Consider the following 21,967-nt stretch of genomic DNA (forward strand, 5'->3'; position numbering starts at 1 on the left):
GTTTGCCATGTCCACAAGGTACGATAGATGATTACAAGAACAGAAGCCCTCGTTTTCTTGTGTCTGGAATATTGGGTACTCCTACAGATTGTATAAACAAAACCCTTACACATAAGCAAACATTGCCTTATGACTATGTTATCTCAGAGGACAACAAAAAGCTTCATGTAAATGAGACAGTGATAAGACAAGTAGGAGATGTGAAATGTAAAAATTATTACAATGACCCGCATTGGGATCAGAATCAGAATTTTGATGACAATACTTATCCTCGAAATCTTACAGGAGGAACAATAGTGAATAGCTGTAACTATGAAACGTACACCTGCGATTATTCACTACATCCAGATCTGTTAGCATTATTTCATGACTGTGCCAATGATAATGAGTGTGGGTGTGCTATTGATCCTGTAAGAAGTATTTTCAAATATTTATGGGGAGATTCACCGATAACCCTACCCCCAGATGTATATTTTATCTGTGGTAATAGAGCATATAGATGGTTACCTTTTAAAGCTAATGGTACATGTTTTATTGGTAAATTGGTTCCAGATATTAGCATACATGCTGATAATACAATATTCCCTAATTATACTGTTCAGCCTCATCAAATAGGAAAAAGAGACACTAGCAGCTTACAAAAAGCTAAAGATTTAGTTTATCAAGATCCTATGCAAAGGTTTGGTTGGGTGCTGACATTAACTGGACAACAAGTAATTAACTATAATTTTATTGCCAATCTATCTCAACTTATTGACAATATTACTGAAATTTATGATGAAACGTTTCGGTTTATTGGAGAAGAATTAAAAATGATAAAAATGGAGGTTATTCAACATAGACTGGTTATTGATTACATGGCAGCAAAATTGGGTGGATATTGTGTTGTATTACAAACTGAATATGGTATGAAATGTTGCACACGTTTGAATAATTCATACGATCCACATGATATAATAGAACATCACATGGAAAGAGTTGAGCAATTGAAAAAACAATTCATAGCAAATAACAACAATCCAACATTAGGAGGTGAAGGAATATTCTCCCTTCCTGAAGGATTACGTTGGCTAAATCCTGCTAACTGGTTTTCAGGAATTGGAGGATGGATCTCAGGTATATTACATACTGTGTTATATTTTTTGCTAATAGGTATTGGGATATATATGCTTATATTGTGCATCCCTCAAGTGTTAAAATGCTTTTGTTCGTGTGGAAAGAAAATAAATGCAACAGTCACTAATGCGTTCTCTTCTAAGACTGCAGATATCTGTATGATGACAGTAACTAGTCCACCGCCTACTGAAACGTATGCAGCCTTTATTGAAAGACAAAATGGACTCAGAAATGATTTCTAAACTGCTGCAAAAAGTGGGGACTGATAAAATGGATTTCGATTGTATTGTAATAGTGCATATTGTTGCATCAGTTGTAAAAACCATTTCTCCTATTGACCAGCAAGGACTTTCTATTCCTGTCAGAAGTCATATGGCGATCCAAAGATATCCCAGTATACATTACTACGACAGTGCAAATATTACCTCAGCGAACTGAAAACCTACAGAAGACTTGTCAATCATCTATATATGTCTATGTATTTTTAAATGGTTAGTTAGCATGTTCCCTTATACGTGTATTCCCTATTTATGACTGTCGCCCAAAGTCAGCGGTTTAACGGTATAAAGCTGTTACGAGAATAAGCCCTGACCACCATTCTTTCTCACAACATCTTGTGGTTTGATGGTCGGGTGTTTGTATCCTGAGAAATAAACACGTCACAGACTTTGCAAAGGAATCCTGTTCATTCTCGATTCTTTAAGATCTTTTAGTCTTTCCTGGTACGTTTTGTGATGTAGGCCATGCACCATTTTAGTTGCCCTTCTTTGTACAGTCTCTAATGTATTTATATCCTTCTGGAGATATGGCCTCCAGCACTGAACACTATACTCAAGGTGAGGTCGTACCAATGACCTATACAGTGGCATTATTACTTCTTTCTTTCTACTGCTGATACCTCTCCCTATGCAACCAAGCATCTGACTTGCCTTCTTCATTGCTTTGTTACATTGCCTACCTGCTTTTAAGTCCCCTGAAATAGTGACAGTCCCCTGAAATAGTGACTGAGCTGATCTAAATCAAACAGAAGTATCAACACTAAATTCCTCCATCATCCATCAGGTGTGGAATATTACATAGGCCCCTATTCTAGTTGATTCGGACGGATGCGTATTTCGGACAGGAACGGAGTGTTCTTAGCCCCGCCTACCAAATGGATCGCTCACAGCGTCCGAATTCGGTAAGACGCCGAGCGTACGGACTGCGAGCGGATGTTTCATGTGGACACCTCATCCGCCGACCGTCGAATGATGGACCGGACATTTTTCCGTATGAAAGCAGGGATATGGGCGGCCAGCTGGCATCCGGCTATGTCAGCTGTCGCCCCCCACATATGCGTCACGGCCGCATTACCATGCATACGCCCATCATTTTCATGGCAATGCCCATGAAATGTGGGGCATGCGCATATGGTAATGAGCCCAAACAGCCCTTCACGCCCCTCTCCACCCCCTGCTCGGATGGGTCCATATGATCCTTTTCTGCGCAGAATTCAGGGCGAGGTTTGGACGTGCGAGGTGTTCGCACATGCGCAGATACGACTCTGCACATGAGCAAATACCAAATATCGGCCGTCCGACCGCACACGGACCCGTCCGACCCAATCAGAATAAGGGCCTTAGTGTCTAGATAGCCAGTCAATAAGTCTACACCAAAAGTCGGCATAGGAAAGATTAACAGGGAAAAAATGTCAACCTAAAAAGGTCTACATACATTTTAAAAAAATATTCGTGTCAATGTTGACATGGACTCCCAATTAGTGTAATGCCTACTCTCTCCACCTTGGTGCATGTTACACACATGTAATGCTGGCGGTCACATCTGATTGGCTGAATGCACCATTTATGCTAATGTAACAGTTCTATTGCTGCTGTGATGTATTCCCATGGCTACAGTGACATGAGCGATCAGTGTACAATAAGACTCCATGTCTCCTAGTCTGACTGTATATGGGACAGCAGCTGGTGTATGTATTACTGAGTCATTATATTACATCATTGTTGTAACTGCTTTCTGTATAACAACCTCTCTGCATTATTTAAGTATATACTGTGACCCTGTTCTGTAATGTGTGTGATATTTGGGCCATCACTATGACTCTGCGTCTCTTGTCACACCCCGGGCACCTTTGTAGGAGATAAATGTGCTGGGATTGTCAAGCCGGCCACATTCCGTGGTACTCACAGCCCACGAGCCCAGCACCATGCAGCTTTTATGGATCACATTTGGCACCCGGTACTTAGACACAACTCCCGGCCACCTCCACCTGAGCCCCATAATGTGAGATATGTTACTCTCTCACTGGGGTCAGAGCTGGAAGATAGGTATTCAATGAGAATACCTGCGAGGTGCAGCGAATCCTTTTTGGGATTCGCTGCACATTCGCCACGTTCCGGAGCCGGCGGGCTCCGGTATTCAACGTGTCAGGGGCTCGCTGCCCCTGACTGGCGAATATGAGCTCCTGCGGCGATTGCCGCAGGGAGCATGAGGACGGTGGCAGGCAGAGAGATGGAAGTCTCTCTGCCTGCCCCAGAACGTTTGTGGGGGGGAGGTGGGCTCCCCGGGTGCCAGGCAGCACAGCCTGCCCCCCGGGGGTGCCAGCAGGGGACCTATATTCACTATACCCGATCGTAACGATCGGGTGCAGTGAATATATGAATATGTAATGAGCGGCTCGGCTCAGGCGCCCCCTGCTGGCTGCTGTGTAAAAAATATATATATATTTTTTTAAATTAAATATATATTCATGTGCTTACAGCACATGAATAAAAATAGCATGCCCCTCCTCAGAATAAAATTCCTGATTTTTAGACACCAAATGTAAAAAACAAAACACATTATTTTAAAAGTTCACATTCCACTTCTCCATAAAAAGATAGCGATTGCTACTCGGTGAATCATGGCGAAAAAAAACTTCAAATGTATTCGCCATGTGGTCATTGAATAGGGTGATTCACCGTTTTAGTCAAACAGCTCAAATTCGCCATAAAAACATGGCGAATCAGGCTCATTGAATACCGCCCAATGTGTTCCCACAGGGCAGATGCAGGTGTCTGATGCTATGTGGCAGGATCTGTACTAGGGTTACCACCTTACCCCTTTAATTCCGGACACATATTAATTACACAGGTTCTGTGGAAGTTTAAAACCAGGTGATATGGAGTCTTGAAGTCAGCCAGCCACAGAACCTGTGTAATTAATATGTGTCCGGAATTAAAGGGGAAAGGTGGTAACCCTAATCTGTACAAATATAACATGAGGCACATAGTAGCTGTATACCTGGTGTCCTCTTATGGTGTTACATATAAACACATCATTAATGAGCAGCGAGTTTGGTGATCACAGATAAAGGTAACAGAGGTTGTGCTAAACTAGTAGCAGCGTCCAGTCATAATTATTATTGTGTCTGCCAGTGGTTCTCATACTCCCAACATGACCCTCTCCAGGAGGGACACATTGCTCTGTTTCTGGACTTCTTCCCTTAATTAATGATTGCCATCACCTGTGGTGAAGCACCTTTCTTATCAATTAACCTGTGTGAAACAGGTGATGGCAATCACACATTATGAGGGAAGTCCAGAAACAGAGCAATGTGTCCCTCCTGGAGAGGGTCATTTTGGGAGGTATGCATTTCGGTCACCCAGCAGCTGCTCAGGTGCACTCATTACTGACTGACACATTCCCAGGTCACCCAGCAGGTGCACTCATTACTCACTGACACATTCCCAGGTCACCCTGCAGGTGCACTCATTACTGACTGACACATTCCCAGGTCACCCTGCAGGTGCACTCATTACTCACTGACACATTCCCAGGTCACACAGCAGGTGCAGTCATTACTCACGGACATCTTTTCCAGGTCCCCCAGCAGGTGCACTCATTACTGACTGACACAATTTCCAGGTCATCTGGCAGGTTTACTTATTACTGACAAACACTTTTCCCAGGTCACCCTGCAGGTGTACTCATTACTGATGCTGCTTTCAGACCGCAAAACTGGCTTTGACCAGGTATTTTGAAACTTTCTAAAAACGGGTCTGCCAGGTAAAACCCCTTTCACACCGCATCTCTTAAACGGGAAATTACTGTTTAAGTGCCGTTTTTTTTACACTGGCAGACCCGTTTTTGGAAACTTTCCAAACACAGGATTAAAGCCAGTCCGGTCTTCAGCAACCCCAAACCCCCCTGCGTGTTGCAGTTAACACCCCCCCCCCATGTGTTTAAGGAGCCCCCCGTGCAGCCGGTGCCTCATGCCTTGCGGATCCCGGCTGTGCGGACTCCTGCTGCTTGTAAAAAAAGTGGAGGGGTTATAATTATTTTGATAAAATAATTGCAGAGAGCGCACTGAATTAAGCACAACATATTTATTTAAAAATCAATTGATAAAAAAATGCTTTTATCACAACAATTATTTAATAAAAAATACAGAAATAAAAATTAATTGATAAACCACTAGGACAACCACTAATATCCCACACAATGTTATTGCTGTAAATGTAATGTCCAATTGCGGGGAGCTGATATACAGATGACAGGTGTACTTTCGTGAAAGGAAAAAAGTCCCTCCAGTAAGTTTATGGGCAACGGTGATATTGGGCTAATGAGGGGGGAAATTGGTAGGTTGAATAATGACAGGTAACTTGCAGACTCACTTGTTAGTGTAGATGACCTGTGCCATGACCGGCAGATGATTGGGATTAGCCGGGAACACATACACTTTGAACAGCCGTGCGGCTCGGTGCTGTAGTTGGACACTGTCTCTTCTACCGCCGTGATGCTCTTGGGGAGAGCCAACGGCGGGAGTGACGGGGTACCTGCCGCACTCTGTAGTGAAGTCTGCTGCAAGCTACACCTCTCGGGGGTCCCGCTGATGATACTGATCGGCCTGGGTTCGCCGCAGGTCGCCCTTCTGCTTGCTGGTGACAGGCCCGAGGGAAACAGGTGAAAGGCTGGTGGTAGAACAAGTGGTGGGTACAGGTGGGTGCCGGGTGGTCCTCCCAGTCTTAACGCGTTTCTCCGTCGTGGGATCAGACTGTTTCCTCAGAAGATATGGGAGTGTGTCTGGCTGTCCATTTTTAAACGTGAACCAACCAATCTATGGCCAGACTTTGATTGCAGTACACCTGTGCTCAAGGCACACCTTTAATTAGGGTAAGAGCCTCGTTTGTATGGCTTAAAGAATATCCTTATATCAGAACTCCATTATTTCACTTTGTTTCGTATTATCAACAGAATTTACAAACACTGCAATAATATACAATATAAGAAATATATACAGTATAAAAACGGCAACTTTGTAGGTTACAATATATCTATTCATCTAATCATACATTTATTTTTATTTTCTTTAGTACTCAATTTGTTAGCGTCATGTATTTCTACAGGTTCACTTGGTAACATGCAGAGCCTGTGGCTCACAGGTAGAGATATGGGGCGAGATTCTATGCTATGCGCTAAATTCGCATGTTTTATTTGCGCACCACATCGCCGCAAATCGCCAATTTTAAATTCGCATTTTTCAGTCAAAATGCGCATATTTAATGTGATGCGCATTGGAGGCTGAAAAGTGTGAAGAGGGGCGATTTGCAGCGAAGTGGTGCGCTGTATTTAGTCCTGAAAATCGCACATTTGCAGGACAGCGCAAAGTGTAAAAAAAAAAACGAGCGCGGGGTCCCCCGCCCGAGCATAACCAGCCCCGGGCTCACTGAGCCGGTGCTGGTGACATAAAATCAGAGTCCCCGACAAATAGGGGTCCCCTTGATTTTATGAAACCAGCACCAGACTCAAGGTCCGGCGCTGGTTCCCAAAATACGGGGGACAAAGTGACTAGGGGTCCCCCGTATTTTAAGAACCAGCACCGGACACAACCAGCCAGCAGGGTAATGCCACAGCCGGGGGGAGACTTTTTATACAAGTCCCCCCGGCCAAAGCATTACCCTGGCTGGTCAGCATGGGCAGGGGTCCTGGGGAAGTGGGGACCCCCCCAATGAAGGGGTCCCCCCCTCCAGGACTTACCAGCCCATGCTGATAGTCCGGGGCTGTCCTCCATGCCCCTGGGCTGTGGGCATGGAGCTGATGATTTGTGTAAAAAAAAGAATGAAAACTATTGTTTTACACTGGCGAACTATGAGTCCCAGCAAGCCTATCCCGCATGCTGGGACTTGGGGAACCACAAGTCCCAGCATGCGGGGCATTAAAGGGCCCGCTGGCACTTGTAGTCCTGCAGTGAAAAAAATAGTGCACAAAATCACACTTACACCCTGTAAAATAAAACTTTAATACACACAAAACACACACACACTGATACTTACCTACCTTGAGCCCGTAGGTCGGTCCCTGGATCCTGGGTCCGGGGCTCCAGGGCAGAAGAGTCCGGTTCCGGGGCCTTGGTCCTGGTTCCGGGGCTGGTCCTGGGGTTCCGGGGCTCCTGGCGTGAAGAATCCGGGGTCCGGGATCCGTGGTAGTCCCCAGGGGTACCTAAGGAGGCAAATCCTACTCACCTGCTCCCCGGCGGTGACCTCCGGTGACAGCGCTGCTCCAGACTGGTACCCGGCTTGCAGGACTTTGCCAGGCGCTGAGATGTTTCCTCCTCGCCGTCTCTGAACAGAATGATTTCTCGGCCAATCAGGAGCCGAGAAAGTCGGCTCCTGATTGGCCAGAAATCATTCTGAATACAGACGCCGACGAAGTAACATCTCTGCTCTGGATGCGCTGAGATGTTACTTCGTCGGCGTCTGTATTCAGAATGATTTTTGGCCAATCAGGAGCCGACTTTCTCGGCTCCTGATTGGCCGAGAAATCATTCTGTTGAGAGACGGCGAGGAGGAAACATCTCAGCGCCGGGCAAAGTCCTGCAAGCCGGGTACCAGTCTGGAGCAGCGCTGTCACCGGAGGTCACAGCCGGGGAGCAGGTGAGTAGGATTTGCCTCCTTAGGTACCCCTGGGGACTACCACGGATCCCGGACCCCGGATTCTTCACGCCAGAAGCCCCGGAACCCCAGGACCAGCCCCGGAACCAGGACCAAGGCCCCGGAACCGGACTCTTCTGCCCTGGAGCCCCGGAGCCCGGACCCAGGATCCAGGGACCGACCTACGGGCTCAAGGTAGGTAAGTATCAGTGTGTGTGTGTTTTGTGTGTATTAAAGTTTTATTTTACAGGGTGTCAGTGTGATTTTGTGCACTATTTTTTTCACTGCAGGACTACAAGTGCCAGCAGGCCCTTTTAAAACTCCATCCACAGGTCTTTCATTGTGTCATCCACCGGTGGGGTTGCCCTCAGATAAATTTGATGGCCTCTCGCCTCAACCATCAAGTGCATCTATACTGTGCGAGGACTCGGGATCTGGCAGCAGTGAGGGTGGACGCCCTCACTCTGCCCTGGGATTACCAGTTTGTGTACCTCTTCCCTCTATTTCCGCTGTTACCTCGGATTCTCCAGAGAATTTGCAGGGAGCCAGTCACGGTGCTCCTGATAGCACCAGATTGACCACGCCGCTCTTTGTTCACCACTCTAACATCCCTGCTCATGGACAAGCCATGGCCTCTGCCGTTGCAAGACAATCTTCTTTCTCAAGGCCCTTTCCTCCATCTGGCCTTCGGTCTTCTGCATTTAACGGCTTGGCTACTGAAAGGGCCATCCTGAGGAAGGCAGGCATTCCTACAGCTGTAATCCCCACCATGCTGCGAACCAAGAAGGAGGTTAAAATACAAAGTTCAGACGGAGACAACACTGGCGCTAAAAATATATATATAAGTATAGGAAAGCCTATCAAGGTATCTTTCAAAGGCCAATATACAATTCTCCCTGTGTGAAGTCTGTGCTTATAGAGACCGGCAGGAAACAGGGTGCGTACCCCAACTCACTCATAAATGAGGATGTTCGTTCATATCAAGGTATCTTTTTTTGGAGGCCAGACGATGGGTATTTTTCACACAAGAATCTCTTTAATACAACTTCCTCCAAAACAAGATACAAATAAAACAATAAAAGGTGATGAGGACACATACAATGGATTCCAGGCTTTCAGATGGGCAGATGTTTAACAGTAAAAAAAAAAACTACAACTGGAATGATGTTTGGACTCGTATCCCAGGTGTATCTTGCTTCAAGCCACAGTCTGTCAATCTGGATCCAAGATTATCCAAGAAGGAGGTTACTTTGGCCAATTACTACCGAATCTGAAGGGCTTATGTCTCCTGGTGTGAGGTGTGTCAGGTGTCACCTAGGACTTTTTCAAGCTGGCTCGACTCCTCCTTTTTCTTCAGGCGGGGCTTTCGGTGTGCTTGCGTCTGGGTTCCCTGAAGGTCCAAGTATCTGCTTTGTCCATATTCTTCCAAAGGAAATTGGCCTTGTTACCTCAGGTACAGACTTTTTTTCAGGGGGTTTTACGCCTTCAGCCTCCTTTTCAACCTCCCACTGCGCTGTGGGATTTGGTTCTCTCATTCTTACAGTATCCGCTTGAACCTTTGGAGTCGGTGGACCTCAAATTCCTTAGCTGGAAGACTGTTCTCTTTTTGGCTCCGGCCAGGAGAGTTTCGGAGTTCTGTCCTGTCGCCCTCCTTTTTTGATCTTTCATGATGATAGGGCAGAGTTACGTACTAACGCGTCATTCTTCCCTAAAGTCATCTCTTGTTTTCACATCAATCAGCCGATTGTTTTGTCTGCTTTCACAGGTGACTATCGAGAATCGCGGTCTCTGGATGTCGTCCGGGCTCTAAGGATCTATGTCTCCAGAACTGCCTCGTTACGAAAGTCGGACACTTTGTTTGTCCTTTATGACCCGGCCAAACCAGGTTGGCTGGCGTCTAAGCAGACTGTGGCTAGATGGTTAAGACTGACATTCGTCAGACTTACGTGGCGGCTTCGCTGCCTCCTCCATCTGCCATTTCAGCTCACTCTACTCGATCGGTGGGTCCCTCTTGGACAGCTGCCCAAGGTGTGTCTCTACAGCAGCTCTGTTGAGGGGCTACCTGGTCGACAAAGAACCTTTGTCCGTTTCTACAGGTTCGATTCCTTTGCAGCCCAAGCCTCTCAGTTTGGCTGAGCGGTGTTAGTGGGTTCCCGGCGCCATCCCGCACAGGAAGAGTGCTCTGGGACGTCCCCACTGTGATCTCCAGTGCCACCTAGTGAATGAAGGAGAAAATGGGATTTTGTACTTACCAATAAATCCCTTTCCCTTTCTTTTATTTCCAGCATTCTTCTTTTGAATTGGTTTAAGCGCTGCTTCTTTATTTTTCTCTATTGTTGAGGACAGATAGGAGCAAAGTTACAGCAATACGGGCTAGGGATGACCAGTGAGCGGATGAGGGTCTTAGTTGTCTCCAGGGTGAGAGAGGGTCTGATCCTGGAAGCTGCCAATACTGGGACAGGGACTGATTGTGGGGATTGTGGAGGTCAGGATGACGGTAAGACTGCGGCCTTGCAGCATCGATGGTGAGGTGTCAGTGGATAGTAACATCAAGGTTAGTGGGATAGTGAGGGGATCGCAGATGGTGGGGAGACAATTGGCTCAGTCTTAGGGGAATATTTACTAAAGGTCCATTTCAAATTCAATATTAATCAATGTTGGGCTTCCAGGACTAAAACACACATTTACTGACAGTTGGATTTTTATATTCATTTTTAAATGTTGGTAAATGTGTCCTAGCCCAGGAAGTCTGGCATCGATTGTGCGAGTTTAAAGTGATCAACATCGCCCTTTAGTAAATAGATCCCTCAGGCTGGGCACACACTTATAGATATATCTGCAGAACAACTGATATGTAGATATAGCTGTGGACGGATCGGGCAGCTTGTTCTCCGTACATCCTGACCAATCCATGGAGACTGATGTCACAACTGGGCGGGTGCAATTACCTGCGCCGGCCAATTCAGCTGCTGATCAGTGCTGGCTACTGGTGCGGGTGTACGGGAGGTCAGGAGATTGCCCTTAGACACAGCACGATGCACCATCTAGCTTCAGAGAGGTTGACCATCGGCTGTGTTGCAGAGCTGACGCGCTATGGGTGTTATTTTGGTTCACTCCTTCTGACAAATTCCTTCTTAAAAGGACAAAACCATGTGCACTGCAGGTGGGGTAGATGTTACTTGTGCAGAGAGAGTTAGATTTGGGTTGGGGTTTTACTTCAAAGTGATATCTATATTGCAGTGTAAAAATAAAGCAGTCAGTATTTTCCCTGCACAGAAACAAAATAACTCGCCCAAACCAAATTCTCTCTGCACATGTTACATCTGTCCCCCTGCAGTGCACATGGCTTTGTCCTTCTAAGAAGGAATTTGTTGGAAAGAGTCAACCAAAATAACTCCCTATGTCTGAACAATGTCATTCACAGACCTATGACTGACGGACCAGCGATATATCGGCCAGTGTGTACGCAGCATTAGACATGTTCAGTTTAAGTACTAAAACATCCATGAACATTTGCTTCTCAATGTAATCAATTCTGTCTGTTGTCATTCATCTGTTTCCAGTAGATGGGCGCACAAGCAGGAATACCTCGGAGGAAGATCTCATTGTGTCTCCAGGTTTTATACTAGAAGATCAGAACATCAGACAAGATTCTCCAGAAGAAAACCCCATTATCCCCAATACACACCCAACATTTCACAGTGCAGATATTTCATCTGGTCCCTCTAGTCACGAGGAACCTTCTGATATATCAGATCTTACTATACACCGTACAGACCATAAATATAATACAAGATCATCCAGTTCTAAGTTTGGTAAGCGTTCTATACATCAGATAGATTCTGTTTCACATCAGAGACATCATACAGGGGAGAAACCATTTTCATGCTCTGAATGGGGGAAATGTTTTACACACAAATCATATCTTGTTATACATGAGAGAATTCACACAGGTGAGAAACCATTTTCATGCTCTGAGTGTGGGAAATGTTTTACACACAAATCATATCTTGTTATGCATGAGAGAATTCACACAGGGGAGAAACCATTTTCATGCTCTGAGTGTGGGAAATGTTTTCAACAGAAATCAAATCTTGTTATACATGAGAGAATTCACACAGGTGAGAAACCATTTTCATGCTCTGAGTGTGGGAAATGTTTTGCAATTAAATCAGTTCTTGTTATGCATGAGAGAATTCACACAGGTGAGAAACCATTTTCATGCTCTGAATGTGGGAAATGTTTTCAACAGAAATCAAATCTTGTTATGCATGAGAGAATTCACACAGGGGAGAAACCATTTTCATGCTCTGAATGTGGGAAAGGGTTTACACACAAATCAAATCTTGTTATGCATGAGAGAATTCACACAGGCGAGAAACCATTTTCATGCTCTGAATGTGGGAAATGTTTTCTGCTGAAATCAGATCTTATTAGACATGAGAGAAGTCACACAGGTGAGAAACCATTTTCATGCTCTGAATGTGGGAAATGGTTTGCACACAAATCATCACTTGTTACACATGAGAGAAGTCACACAGGTGAGAAACCATTTTTATGCTCTGAATGATGGAAATGTTTGCAATTAAATTAGCTCTTGTTCTGCATGAAAAATCACACAGGTGAGAAACCATTTTCATGCTCTGAGTGTGGGAAATGGTTTACAGAGAATTCAGCTGTTTATAGACACAAGAAAACTCACACAAAAATATAATTTCAATGAGCTGATCTAAATCAAACAGAAGTATCAACACTAAATTCCTCCATCATCCATCAGGTGTGGAATATTACATAGGCCCTTATTCTTTTTTTTTTTTTTAATTCGGTAATTTTTATTGTGATTTTTTCATTAAACATTAAACAAACATACATATCCCCGACATATACATATAGTGTAACATACCAGACAGCAAGATATCCACACATATCAATATTATGCCACAGGATAGGCGTACAGTATGTCAGGTAAAATATAAAATGGCAATAGTGGTATAATAGTAGTGAGAATTCACAGTAGATTAATAACCAAACATATGTGCAGAGATACCATATTGGATCGGTATAGTAGAGGATATGAAAATTTCCTACAGCCCAAAGGCGCCATCCGGGCTCCAGGAATAGGTGGCATAGAGCACGCATGTAGGGAATACAAACCCCCATACCAATATATATCAAATCGCACCACTGCCATTAAGGTATTTTAATCTCACAAAATATTTACCCCATACAGTAAGGAAAGATAAGCCCTGCACTAAAGAATGTATATAGAATATTAGTTAGCATATCATGGACACTCGTCTGGTTGGCTTAAAAAAAATAAATAAAATAAACTCTAAAGTACCCACCCAAAGCAATCCGCTTCCATAACCCCCCCACGTATACCCAGATAGAAGGAGAGTGATCGGATAATTGCCGGGGCAGATATATCAGGATATTAAATATTTGAGCTTGGGTACCAACAGCTTTCCCCCATCAAACATAGGTATATAGTGGTAAATTCCACTTAACATACATTAATGTAAAAGAGAGGATAACGTCCCCCGTAACAGAACATGTTAAAGTATCCAATATAAATCCGATCCATAGCACAGAGAATCAGTGTGAATAGACAATATCAGAGTTAGTAAGGCTTCATATAAGCAGAAATAACCTTTGGACGTATGTGTATTGCTAGTCTGGCCAGCGTTCAGTCTTGTTGAAGAACAAGAGAATTTTCCTACAAGTAGGGTCAGATGCATGCTGACTGATAGGGTAGTATCCGGAATACATATAATGCCATGCAAGGGAGGCAAATGTAAACTTCAGGAGGGTATTAAGGATCTGAGGGCAGACAGCAGTATCAGCGGTGCATACAGGGGGAATATCCCAGCCCCTCATATATTTGTTTAGATCGGCCGAGCAGTATGGGTATGTTAGGGTATTTAGACCCACATCAGGACAGTCCAAAGGAGATGTAGATGCATAGCCATCCCGTGCACTGGTCGCAACATATCCTGCAGATTTAGAGAGAAAAGGTGGGTCTACCCTCCCGATGTTGTGCAGGGTTATACAGTTCAGGGTTGTATCAGGAGGCTCCAAAGGCTTGGCTTGAATTGGGATATCTCCCACAGCGGCCATGTCGCAGTTCTCAGATGTAGATAAGAAAGGTGGATCGCCCGCTCGTAGATTATCCAGTTGTCTACATAGTCTAGTGGCGGAAGCATAAATCTCCTGCAGGATATATTGTATAGAGAGGGCCATATTCAAAATCAAAGTCACTGGTAGAAGTCCTCCAGGTCACAGATAGGCACTTCACAAGTATATAGTCCAGTAGCTACGTTTAAGTACAGTGCTCCACTATAATAGAGACCTCACCCCACGAGCTCCGAGCAGGTCAGGGGCGCCCGTGGAACCAGGCGCACAGAGGAGTAAGTCAGCGCAGGTACCTTAACACATGTGCCAGGAAGGCAAGATGGCGCCGGCGTCTCTGTGCGGCCTGAGCAGCGCGCCTCAGGAAAGACGACTCCTGCTCTCCACCGCCAACCTTACAGAGGGTCGCCAGGCACCTCACCCCCAGAGACACCCGCCGGGGCACCAGCGCATTCAGGACTCAGAGGTCCAGCAACAGCCGCCGGAGGATCCAAGATGGCGCCCGCACGAGTGAAGGAGACACACACCACAGCAGGCAGCCAGATTGATCTCCGCACACCACTCAGGAGTATCAGCATAGATGCAGGGGGCACAGGAACAGTTCCGATGCCGATGGGGGTAAGTATGCAGCGTCCAGGGGTCCCGGGGCAGGATATGTATAAAGGATTATGTCGGAGCTCTCACTCCCCGCACCCGCTCACCTTGCCGGTCAAGCCACGCCCCCCACATAGGCCCTTATTCTAGTTGATTAGGACGGATGCGTATTTTGGACAGGAACCGAGTGTTCTTAGCCCCGCCTACCAAATGGATCGCTCACACCGTCCGAATTCGATAAGACGCCGAGCGTACGGACCGCGAGTGGATGTTTCATGTGGACACCCCATCCGCCGACCATCGAATGATGGACCGGACATTTTTCCGTATGAAAGCAGGGATATGGGCGGCCAGCTGGCATCCGGCTATGTCAGCTGTCCGCCCCCACACGTGCGTCACGGCCGCATTACCATGCATACGCCCAGCATCAGAATAAGGGCCATAGTGTCTAGATAGCCAGTCAATAAGTCTACACCAAAAGTCGGCATAGTAAAGATTAACAGGGAAAAAATGTCAACCTAAAAAGGTCTACATACATTTAAAAAAAATATTTGTGTCAATGTTGACATGGACTCCCAATTAGCGTAATGCCTACTCTCTCCACCTTGGTGCAAGTTACACACATGTAAGGCCGATGGTCACGTCTGATTGGCTGAATGCACCATTTATGCTGATGTTACAGTTCTATTGCTGCTGTGATGTATTCCCATGGTTACAGTGACATGAGTGATCAGTGTGCAATAAGACTCCATGTCTCCTAGTCTGACTGTATATGGGACAGCAGATGGTGTATGTATTACTGAGTCATTATATAACCTCATTATTGTAACTGCTTTTTGTTTTGTATAACAATCTCTCTGCATTATATATGTATTAAATCCACTGTGACCCTGTACTGTAATGTGTGTGGTGTATACTGATATTTGGGCCATCACTAGGAATCTGCGTCTCTTGTCACACCCCGGGCACCTATGTAGGAGATGCATGTGCTGGGGTTGCTGAGCCGGCCACGTTCCGTGGTACTCACAGCCCACGAGCCCTGCACCAGGCAGCTTTATGGATCCCATTTGGCATCCGGTACTTAGACACAACTCCCGGCCACCTCCACATGAGCCCCATAATGTGGGATCTGTTACTCTCTCACTGGGGTCAGAGCTGGAAGATAATGTGTTCCCACAGGGCAGATGCAGGTGTCTGATGCTATGTGGCAGGATCTGTACATATATAACATGAGGCACATAGTAGCTGTATACCTGGTGTCATCTTATGGTGTTACATATAAACACATCATTAATGAGCAGCGAGTTTGGTGATCACAGATAACGGTAACAAAGAGGTTGTGCTAAACTAGTAGCAGCGTCCAATCATAATTATTATTGTGTCTGCAAGTGGTTCTCATACTCCCAACATGACCCTCTCCAGGAGGGACACATTGCTCTGTTTCTGGACTTCTCCCTTAATTAATGATTGCCATCACCTGTGGTGAAGCACCTTTCTAATCAATTAACCTGTGTGAAACAGGTGATGGCAATCATACATTATGAGGGGAGTCCAGAAACAGAGCAATGTGTCCCTCATTACTGACTGACACATTCCTAGGTCACCCAGCAGGTGCACTCATTACTGACTGACACATTCCTAGGTCACCCAGCAGGTGCACTCATTACTCACTGACACATTTCCCAGGTCACCCTGCAGGTGCACTCATTACTCACTGACACATTTCCCAGGTCACCCTGCAGGTGCACTCATTACTCACTGACACATTTCCCAGGTCACCCTGCAGGTGCACTCATTACTCACTGACACATTTCCCAGGTCACCCTGCAGGTGCACTCATTACTCACTGACACATTTCCCAGGTCACCCTGCAGGTGCACTCATTACTCACTGACACATTTCCCAGGTCACCCTGCAGGTGCACTCATTACTCACTGACACATTTCCCAGGTCACTCTGCAGGTGCACTCATTACTCACTGACACATTTCCCAGGTCACCCTGCAGGTGCAGTCATTACTCACGGACATCTTTCCCAGGTCCCCCAGCAGGTGCACTCATTACTGACTGACACAATTTCCAGGTCATCTGGCAGGTTTACTCATTACTGACGAACACTTTTCCCAGGTCACCCTCCAGGTGTACTTAATACTCACTGACACATTTCCCAGGTCACCCTGCAGGTGTACTCATTACTGATGCTGCTTTCAGACCGCAAAACTGGCTTTGACCAGATATTTTGAAACTTTCTAAAAACGGGTCTGCCAGGTAAAACCCCTTTCACACCGCATCTCTTAAAACGGGAAATTACCGTTTACGTGGCATTTTTTTGACACTGGTAGACCCCTTTTTGGAAACTTTCCAAATACAGGATCAAAGCCAGTCCGGTCTTCAGCAACCCCGAACCCCCCTGCGTGTTGCAGTTAACACCCCCCCCCCCAATGTGTTTAAGAAGCCCCCCGTGCAGCCGGTACCTCATGCCTTGCGGATCCCGGCTGTGCAGACTCCTGCTGCTTATAAAAAAAAGTGGAGGGGTTATAATTATTTAGATAAAATAATTGTAGAGAGCGCACTGAATTAAGCACAAGATATTTATTTAAAAATCAATTTAAAAAAAAGCTTTTATCACAACAATTATTTAATAAAAAATACAGAAATAAAAATTAATTGATAAACCACTAGGACAACCACTGATACCCCACACAATGTTATTGCTGTAAATTAATGTCCGGTGCTCTTACCCACTGAGGGAGATGTAATGGCCAATTGCGGGGAGCTGATATACAGATGACAGGTGTACTTTCGTGAAAGGAAAAAAGTCCCTCCAGTAAGTTTATGGGCAACGGTGATATTGGGCTAATGAGGGGGGAAATTGGTAGGTTGAATAATGACAGGTAACTTGCAGACTCACTTGTTAGTGTAGATGACCTGTGCCATGACCGGCAGATGATTGGGATTAGCCGGGAGCACATACACTTTGAACAGCCGTGCGGCTCGGTGCTGTAGTTGGACACTGTCTCTTCTACCGCCGTGATGCTCTTGGGGAGAGCCAACGGCGGGAGTGACGGGGTACCTGCCACTCTCTGTAGTAAAGTCTGCTGCAAGCTACACCTCTCGGGGGTCCCGCTGATGATACTGATCGGCCTGGGTTCGCCGCAGGTCGCCCTTCTGCTTGCTGGTGACAGGCCCGAGGGAAACAGGTGAAAGGCTGGTGGTAGAACAAGTGGTGGGTGCCGGGTGGTCCTCCCGGTTCTAACGCGTTTCTCCGTCATGGGATCAGACGGTTTCCTCAGAAGATATGAGAGTGTGTCTGGCTGTATATTTTTAAACGTGAACCAACCAATCTATGGCCAGACTTTGATTGCAGTACACCTGTGCTCAAGGCACACCTTTAATTAGGGTAAGAGCCTCGTTTGTATGGCTTAAAGAATATCCTTATATCAGAACACCATTATTTCACTTTGTTTCGTATTATCAACAGAATTTACAAACACTGCAATAATATACAATATAAGAAATATATACAGTATAAAAACGGCAACTTTGAAGGTTACAATATATCTATTCATCTAATCATACATTTATTTTTATTTTCTTTAGTGCTCAATTTGTTAGCTTCATGTAGTTCTACAGGTTCACTTAGGTAACATGCAGAGCCTGTGGCTCACAGGTAGAGATACGGACTCCAAACAGAAAGCACACAACAATATCTGGTTCGAATCCCATCTGAGGGGTAGATAGAATCCATTAATTTCTAATTATTTTGAATTATTTTAAAATAATAATCTAATTAAGAAAAGTTTAGCTGACTTATTATTTTGATACTTTATGTATTATATTTCCAATAAACATTATACAATATTTCAATAACACAGTTATATTTGTTGCGGATATTTAAATAAACACATCCTGATTTCATTGCTCCTAAAAATATAGGAAACCATGTTCCCTAGTAAGAACTACATTTACTACGAATTATCAAACAATGGCAACAGCTATTTATAATAACAACAACATCATATTCTAACAAGAGAGCTTGAAATATTGTAATTTATTTTATGTAGATGGACACTATATGGAGAACCACAGTTAAGTGTAAATGCAGTGGGTAATAACTCACAGAGAGAAAGGATCAAAAGAAATAAGGAAATAAAAGGTATGTTTGAGAGTATGGCACCTAACAGTTATCAGAAAACATAGGCCCAACCTCCCAGTAAACTAAAGGAAACATTCAGTATAACAATCTATTCAAACATTATTAAGTTCGATATTGTCGTTGAGGCCAGCTGGAAACAGCGTGCCCAACGAGAATATCCAAAAGGCCTCACGTGCACATAACCGATCAAACCTGTCCCCCCCTCTAAACGTGGGTTTGACATGCTCGATCGCCTGTATTTTCAAAACAGTGCAGTCACCTCTGTGTTTAGTTTTGACATCGATTCATGACACCTTTAATTATGTTTCTCTTATGCTCAAGGAATCTAACATTCAGGGTCCTAATAGTGCGGCTCACATACTGTGAGCCACAGATACACGTGATCAGATAAATTACATAATTTGTCTGGCAGTTGGTCATATGGGTTATGCCCGTTACTGTTGTTGAAACATATCATTAGGTTCCCTAATGTGGTTGCAGGTCATACATTTAACTTTTTTGCACCTATAACATCCAGCTTTTTCGGACGCCATAGGTGCATCAGATGAACTGGTACTTTGAAAATGACTAGATGACAGAATATCTTTCAAGGTCCTATTTTTCTTGAAAATCATTCTAGGTTCTTCCTCCAAGTGAGGGGCTAGAATATTATCACATTTTAAGATTTGATAATTATTTTTAATTATTTCTCTTAATTCTCCTGAGTATACATTAAACTTGGATATGAACAGAGGACTATCTGTGAATGAAGCTCTCGATTCTGTTATGGGTTCCAGAAGGCTCAGTATCTCAATTTTAGAGCTTTCTGAAAGAGTCTGTTCTAACAATTTCCTGGGGTAGCCCTGTTCCGAAAAGGCTTCTTTCATTTCCCCAGCCTGGATTTCAAACTGAGAATTTTCCGTACAGTTTCTTCTGACCCTACAGTATTGGTTTTTCGGAATATTGTTGAGCCATGGTCTATAATGGCAACTTTGATCATTTAAATATCTTCGGCTATCAACCTCTTTTTATACGTAGAGGTCGTGATGCAGTTGTTTTTAATTGTAACGGCTATATCCAAGAAATTAATTTGGAATTGATCATAAGTGGATGTGAACTTAAAACCATAAGTGTTATTAAGTGACAATAAAAATTCTTGTGCTAAAGTGATGTCCCCTCTCCAAATGAAAAATAAATGTTCACCAGGTTCGCCCTTTATGGGCCACCCCATATATGTTGTTCCTCGAAGTGGCCCATATATAAGCTCGCAAAACTTGGGGCGAAACTGGTGCCCATGGCGGTACCAAGTGACTGTAAATAAAAATCACCATTAAACGTGAAATAATTGTGAGTGAGAATAAAGTGAACTGATTGTAACAAAAATGATTTCCTCTCTTTACTTAAACTTAGATCTGTGTCTAAAAAGTGTTCAAGTGCGGACAGTCCCTTGTCATGTGGGATATTTGAATATAAGGATTCTACATCGCACATCATAAGTATATAATCCGACTGCCTCTGAATATCCATAATTAAACGTAAAAATTGTGTGGTGTCTTTAATATGTGAAGGAAGTGCAAAAAACTATTTTTTTAAATGTGCGTCAACAAAAGCTGATAAATTCCTGGTAAGGGACCCAACACCAGAAATTATAGGACGACCCGGGGATGTAGTGAGGGATTTGTGTATTTTGGGGAGGTGATAATAAGTGGCTATAATTGGATGGGGATTGTGTGTGTGTGTGTGTGTGTGTGTGTGTATATATATATATATATATATATATATATATAATGAAATTCTTTCTTTGAAATAGCTCCACATTTAACTGCTTCACTCAAAATGGTTTTCAATATTTTACAAAAAACAACTGTAGGGTCATAGTTTATTTGAGAATATAATTTTTGAATTTGTAGCTGTCGATTAGCTTCCAACAGATAGTCCTCTGTGTCTTGTATTACTAGGCCGCCGCCTTTATCGGCAGCTTTTATTATAATTGTTTTATCATCCTTCAAACTTTTGAGGGCCCTATACTCATTTGGATGTAAATTATTTTTATGATTCTTGGCATTTATTTCTGTACAGAAATTGCTAAAGTCACTTATCGTTAGTGAGTAAAAGGCCTCAATGCAGCCACTATTGTGCTGCATCGGATAGAACTCTTATTTTTTTTTCTAAGTACTCTGTCCTTGGTAGAATTTTTAAGATTATAGATCGGGACAGATTCAGATTGTCCCTCCTTTTGTAATTCAAGTTATGTTGTAATCATCTGTTACGTCTAATTTGATAGATTCCTCATTATTGGTACCAGTGTTAATAAAATATCTCTTTCTGCACAGATCACGTGTGTATCTATTTAATTCAACAAATAAATCAAACTAGGTGATTCATCGCGCCCTACGGGCGCTCTTCACACCGTCGTAAGGGGCTGCGCCCCCTTAATTTGTGAACATTTGTATATGAGAAAGATGGTTAGAATTGTATGAAAGATGGCCTGTATTGCAACTTGAGTTATAGGTGAAATGTGTTAAATAGAGAGCATATGATGTGGAAGGGGGTGTGTATTGTTTTGTTTAATTAAAAAGCGGTTACAGAGTAAGATGTACATTGATAGTGTGGAGGGTACAGTGACATTTGTGGGTGTGGGGGGGCTGTGTGTGCATGTTGTTTAGGTGTGTGTGTGCAATAGTATAGTAGAGTGTTTCTGAGTCAGCGGCTCTCCACTGGCGGAGGTCACGACACAGGAAAACAGGAGGCAGGGTAGTGATAGGGGTGTGTGGGCATAAGGGGGACTAAAGAGGAGGGTGGGAGATACTGTGCAGCTTCTGCCAGTGGGTGAGGGTCCAGCGTGGCAGTACAGGATGGTGGCCCTGAGTCAGTGTCTCCTCCTACTGGGTGGGAGTTTGGGTGCATTAGAGCAGGAGGCTGGGCTATGAGGCATGATAGGGGCATGTGGGCAAAACAGCGTCAGCGACTCCCCAGTGGTGGAAGTTACGGTTCAGGAGAGCAGGAAGCTGGGTAGTGATAGGGGTGTGTGAGTATACGGGGGACTAAAGAGGGGCTTAGGGGTGCCGTGAATTGCAGGAGGGGCG

The 21,967-nt window shown here is 44.4% G+C and overlaps 1 protein-coding gene across 1 annotated transcript in view; it reads left to right on the plus strand.

The window, feature by feature from the left end:
* The window catches only part of LOC146007512 (uncharacterized), a 134,173-nt gene extending 118,566 nt beyond the window's left edge, over window positions 1–15,607 (plus strand). The window contains exon 10 of the mRNA XM_083145916.1: window positions 11,978–15,607. Coding sequence (XP_083002042.1) covers window positions 11,978–12,594 — 617 coding nt within the window. The 3' untranslated portion in view covers window positions 12,595–15,607. The remainder of the gene's footprint in view (window positions 1–11,977) is intronic.
* Window positions 15,608–21,967: the final 6,360 nt, after the last annotated feature.

Source organism: Crinia signifera, chromosome 6 (genome assembly GCF_055691185.1).
Source record: "Crinia signifera chromosome 6, ASM5569118v1, whole genome shotgun sequence".
In the NCBI taxonomy this organism is placed as follows: domain Eukaryota; kingdom Metazoa; phylum Chordata; class Amphibia; order Anura; family Myobatrachidae; genus Crinia; species Crinia signifera.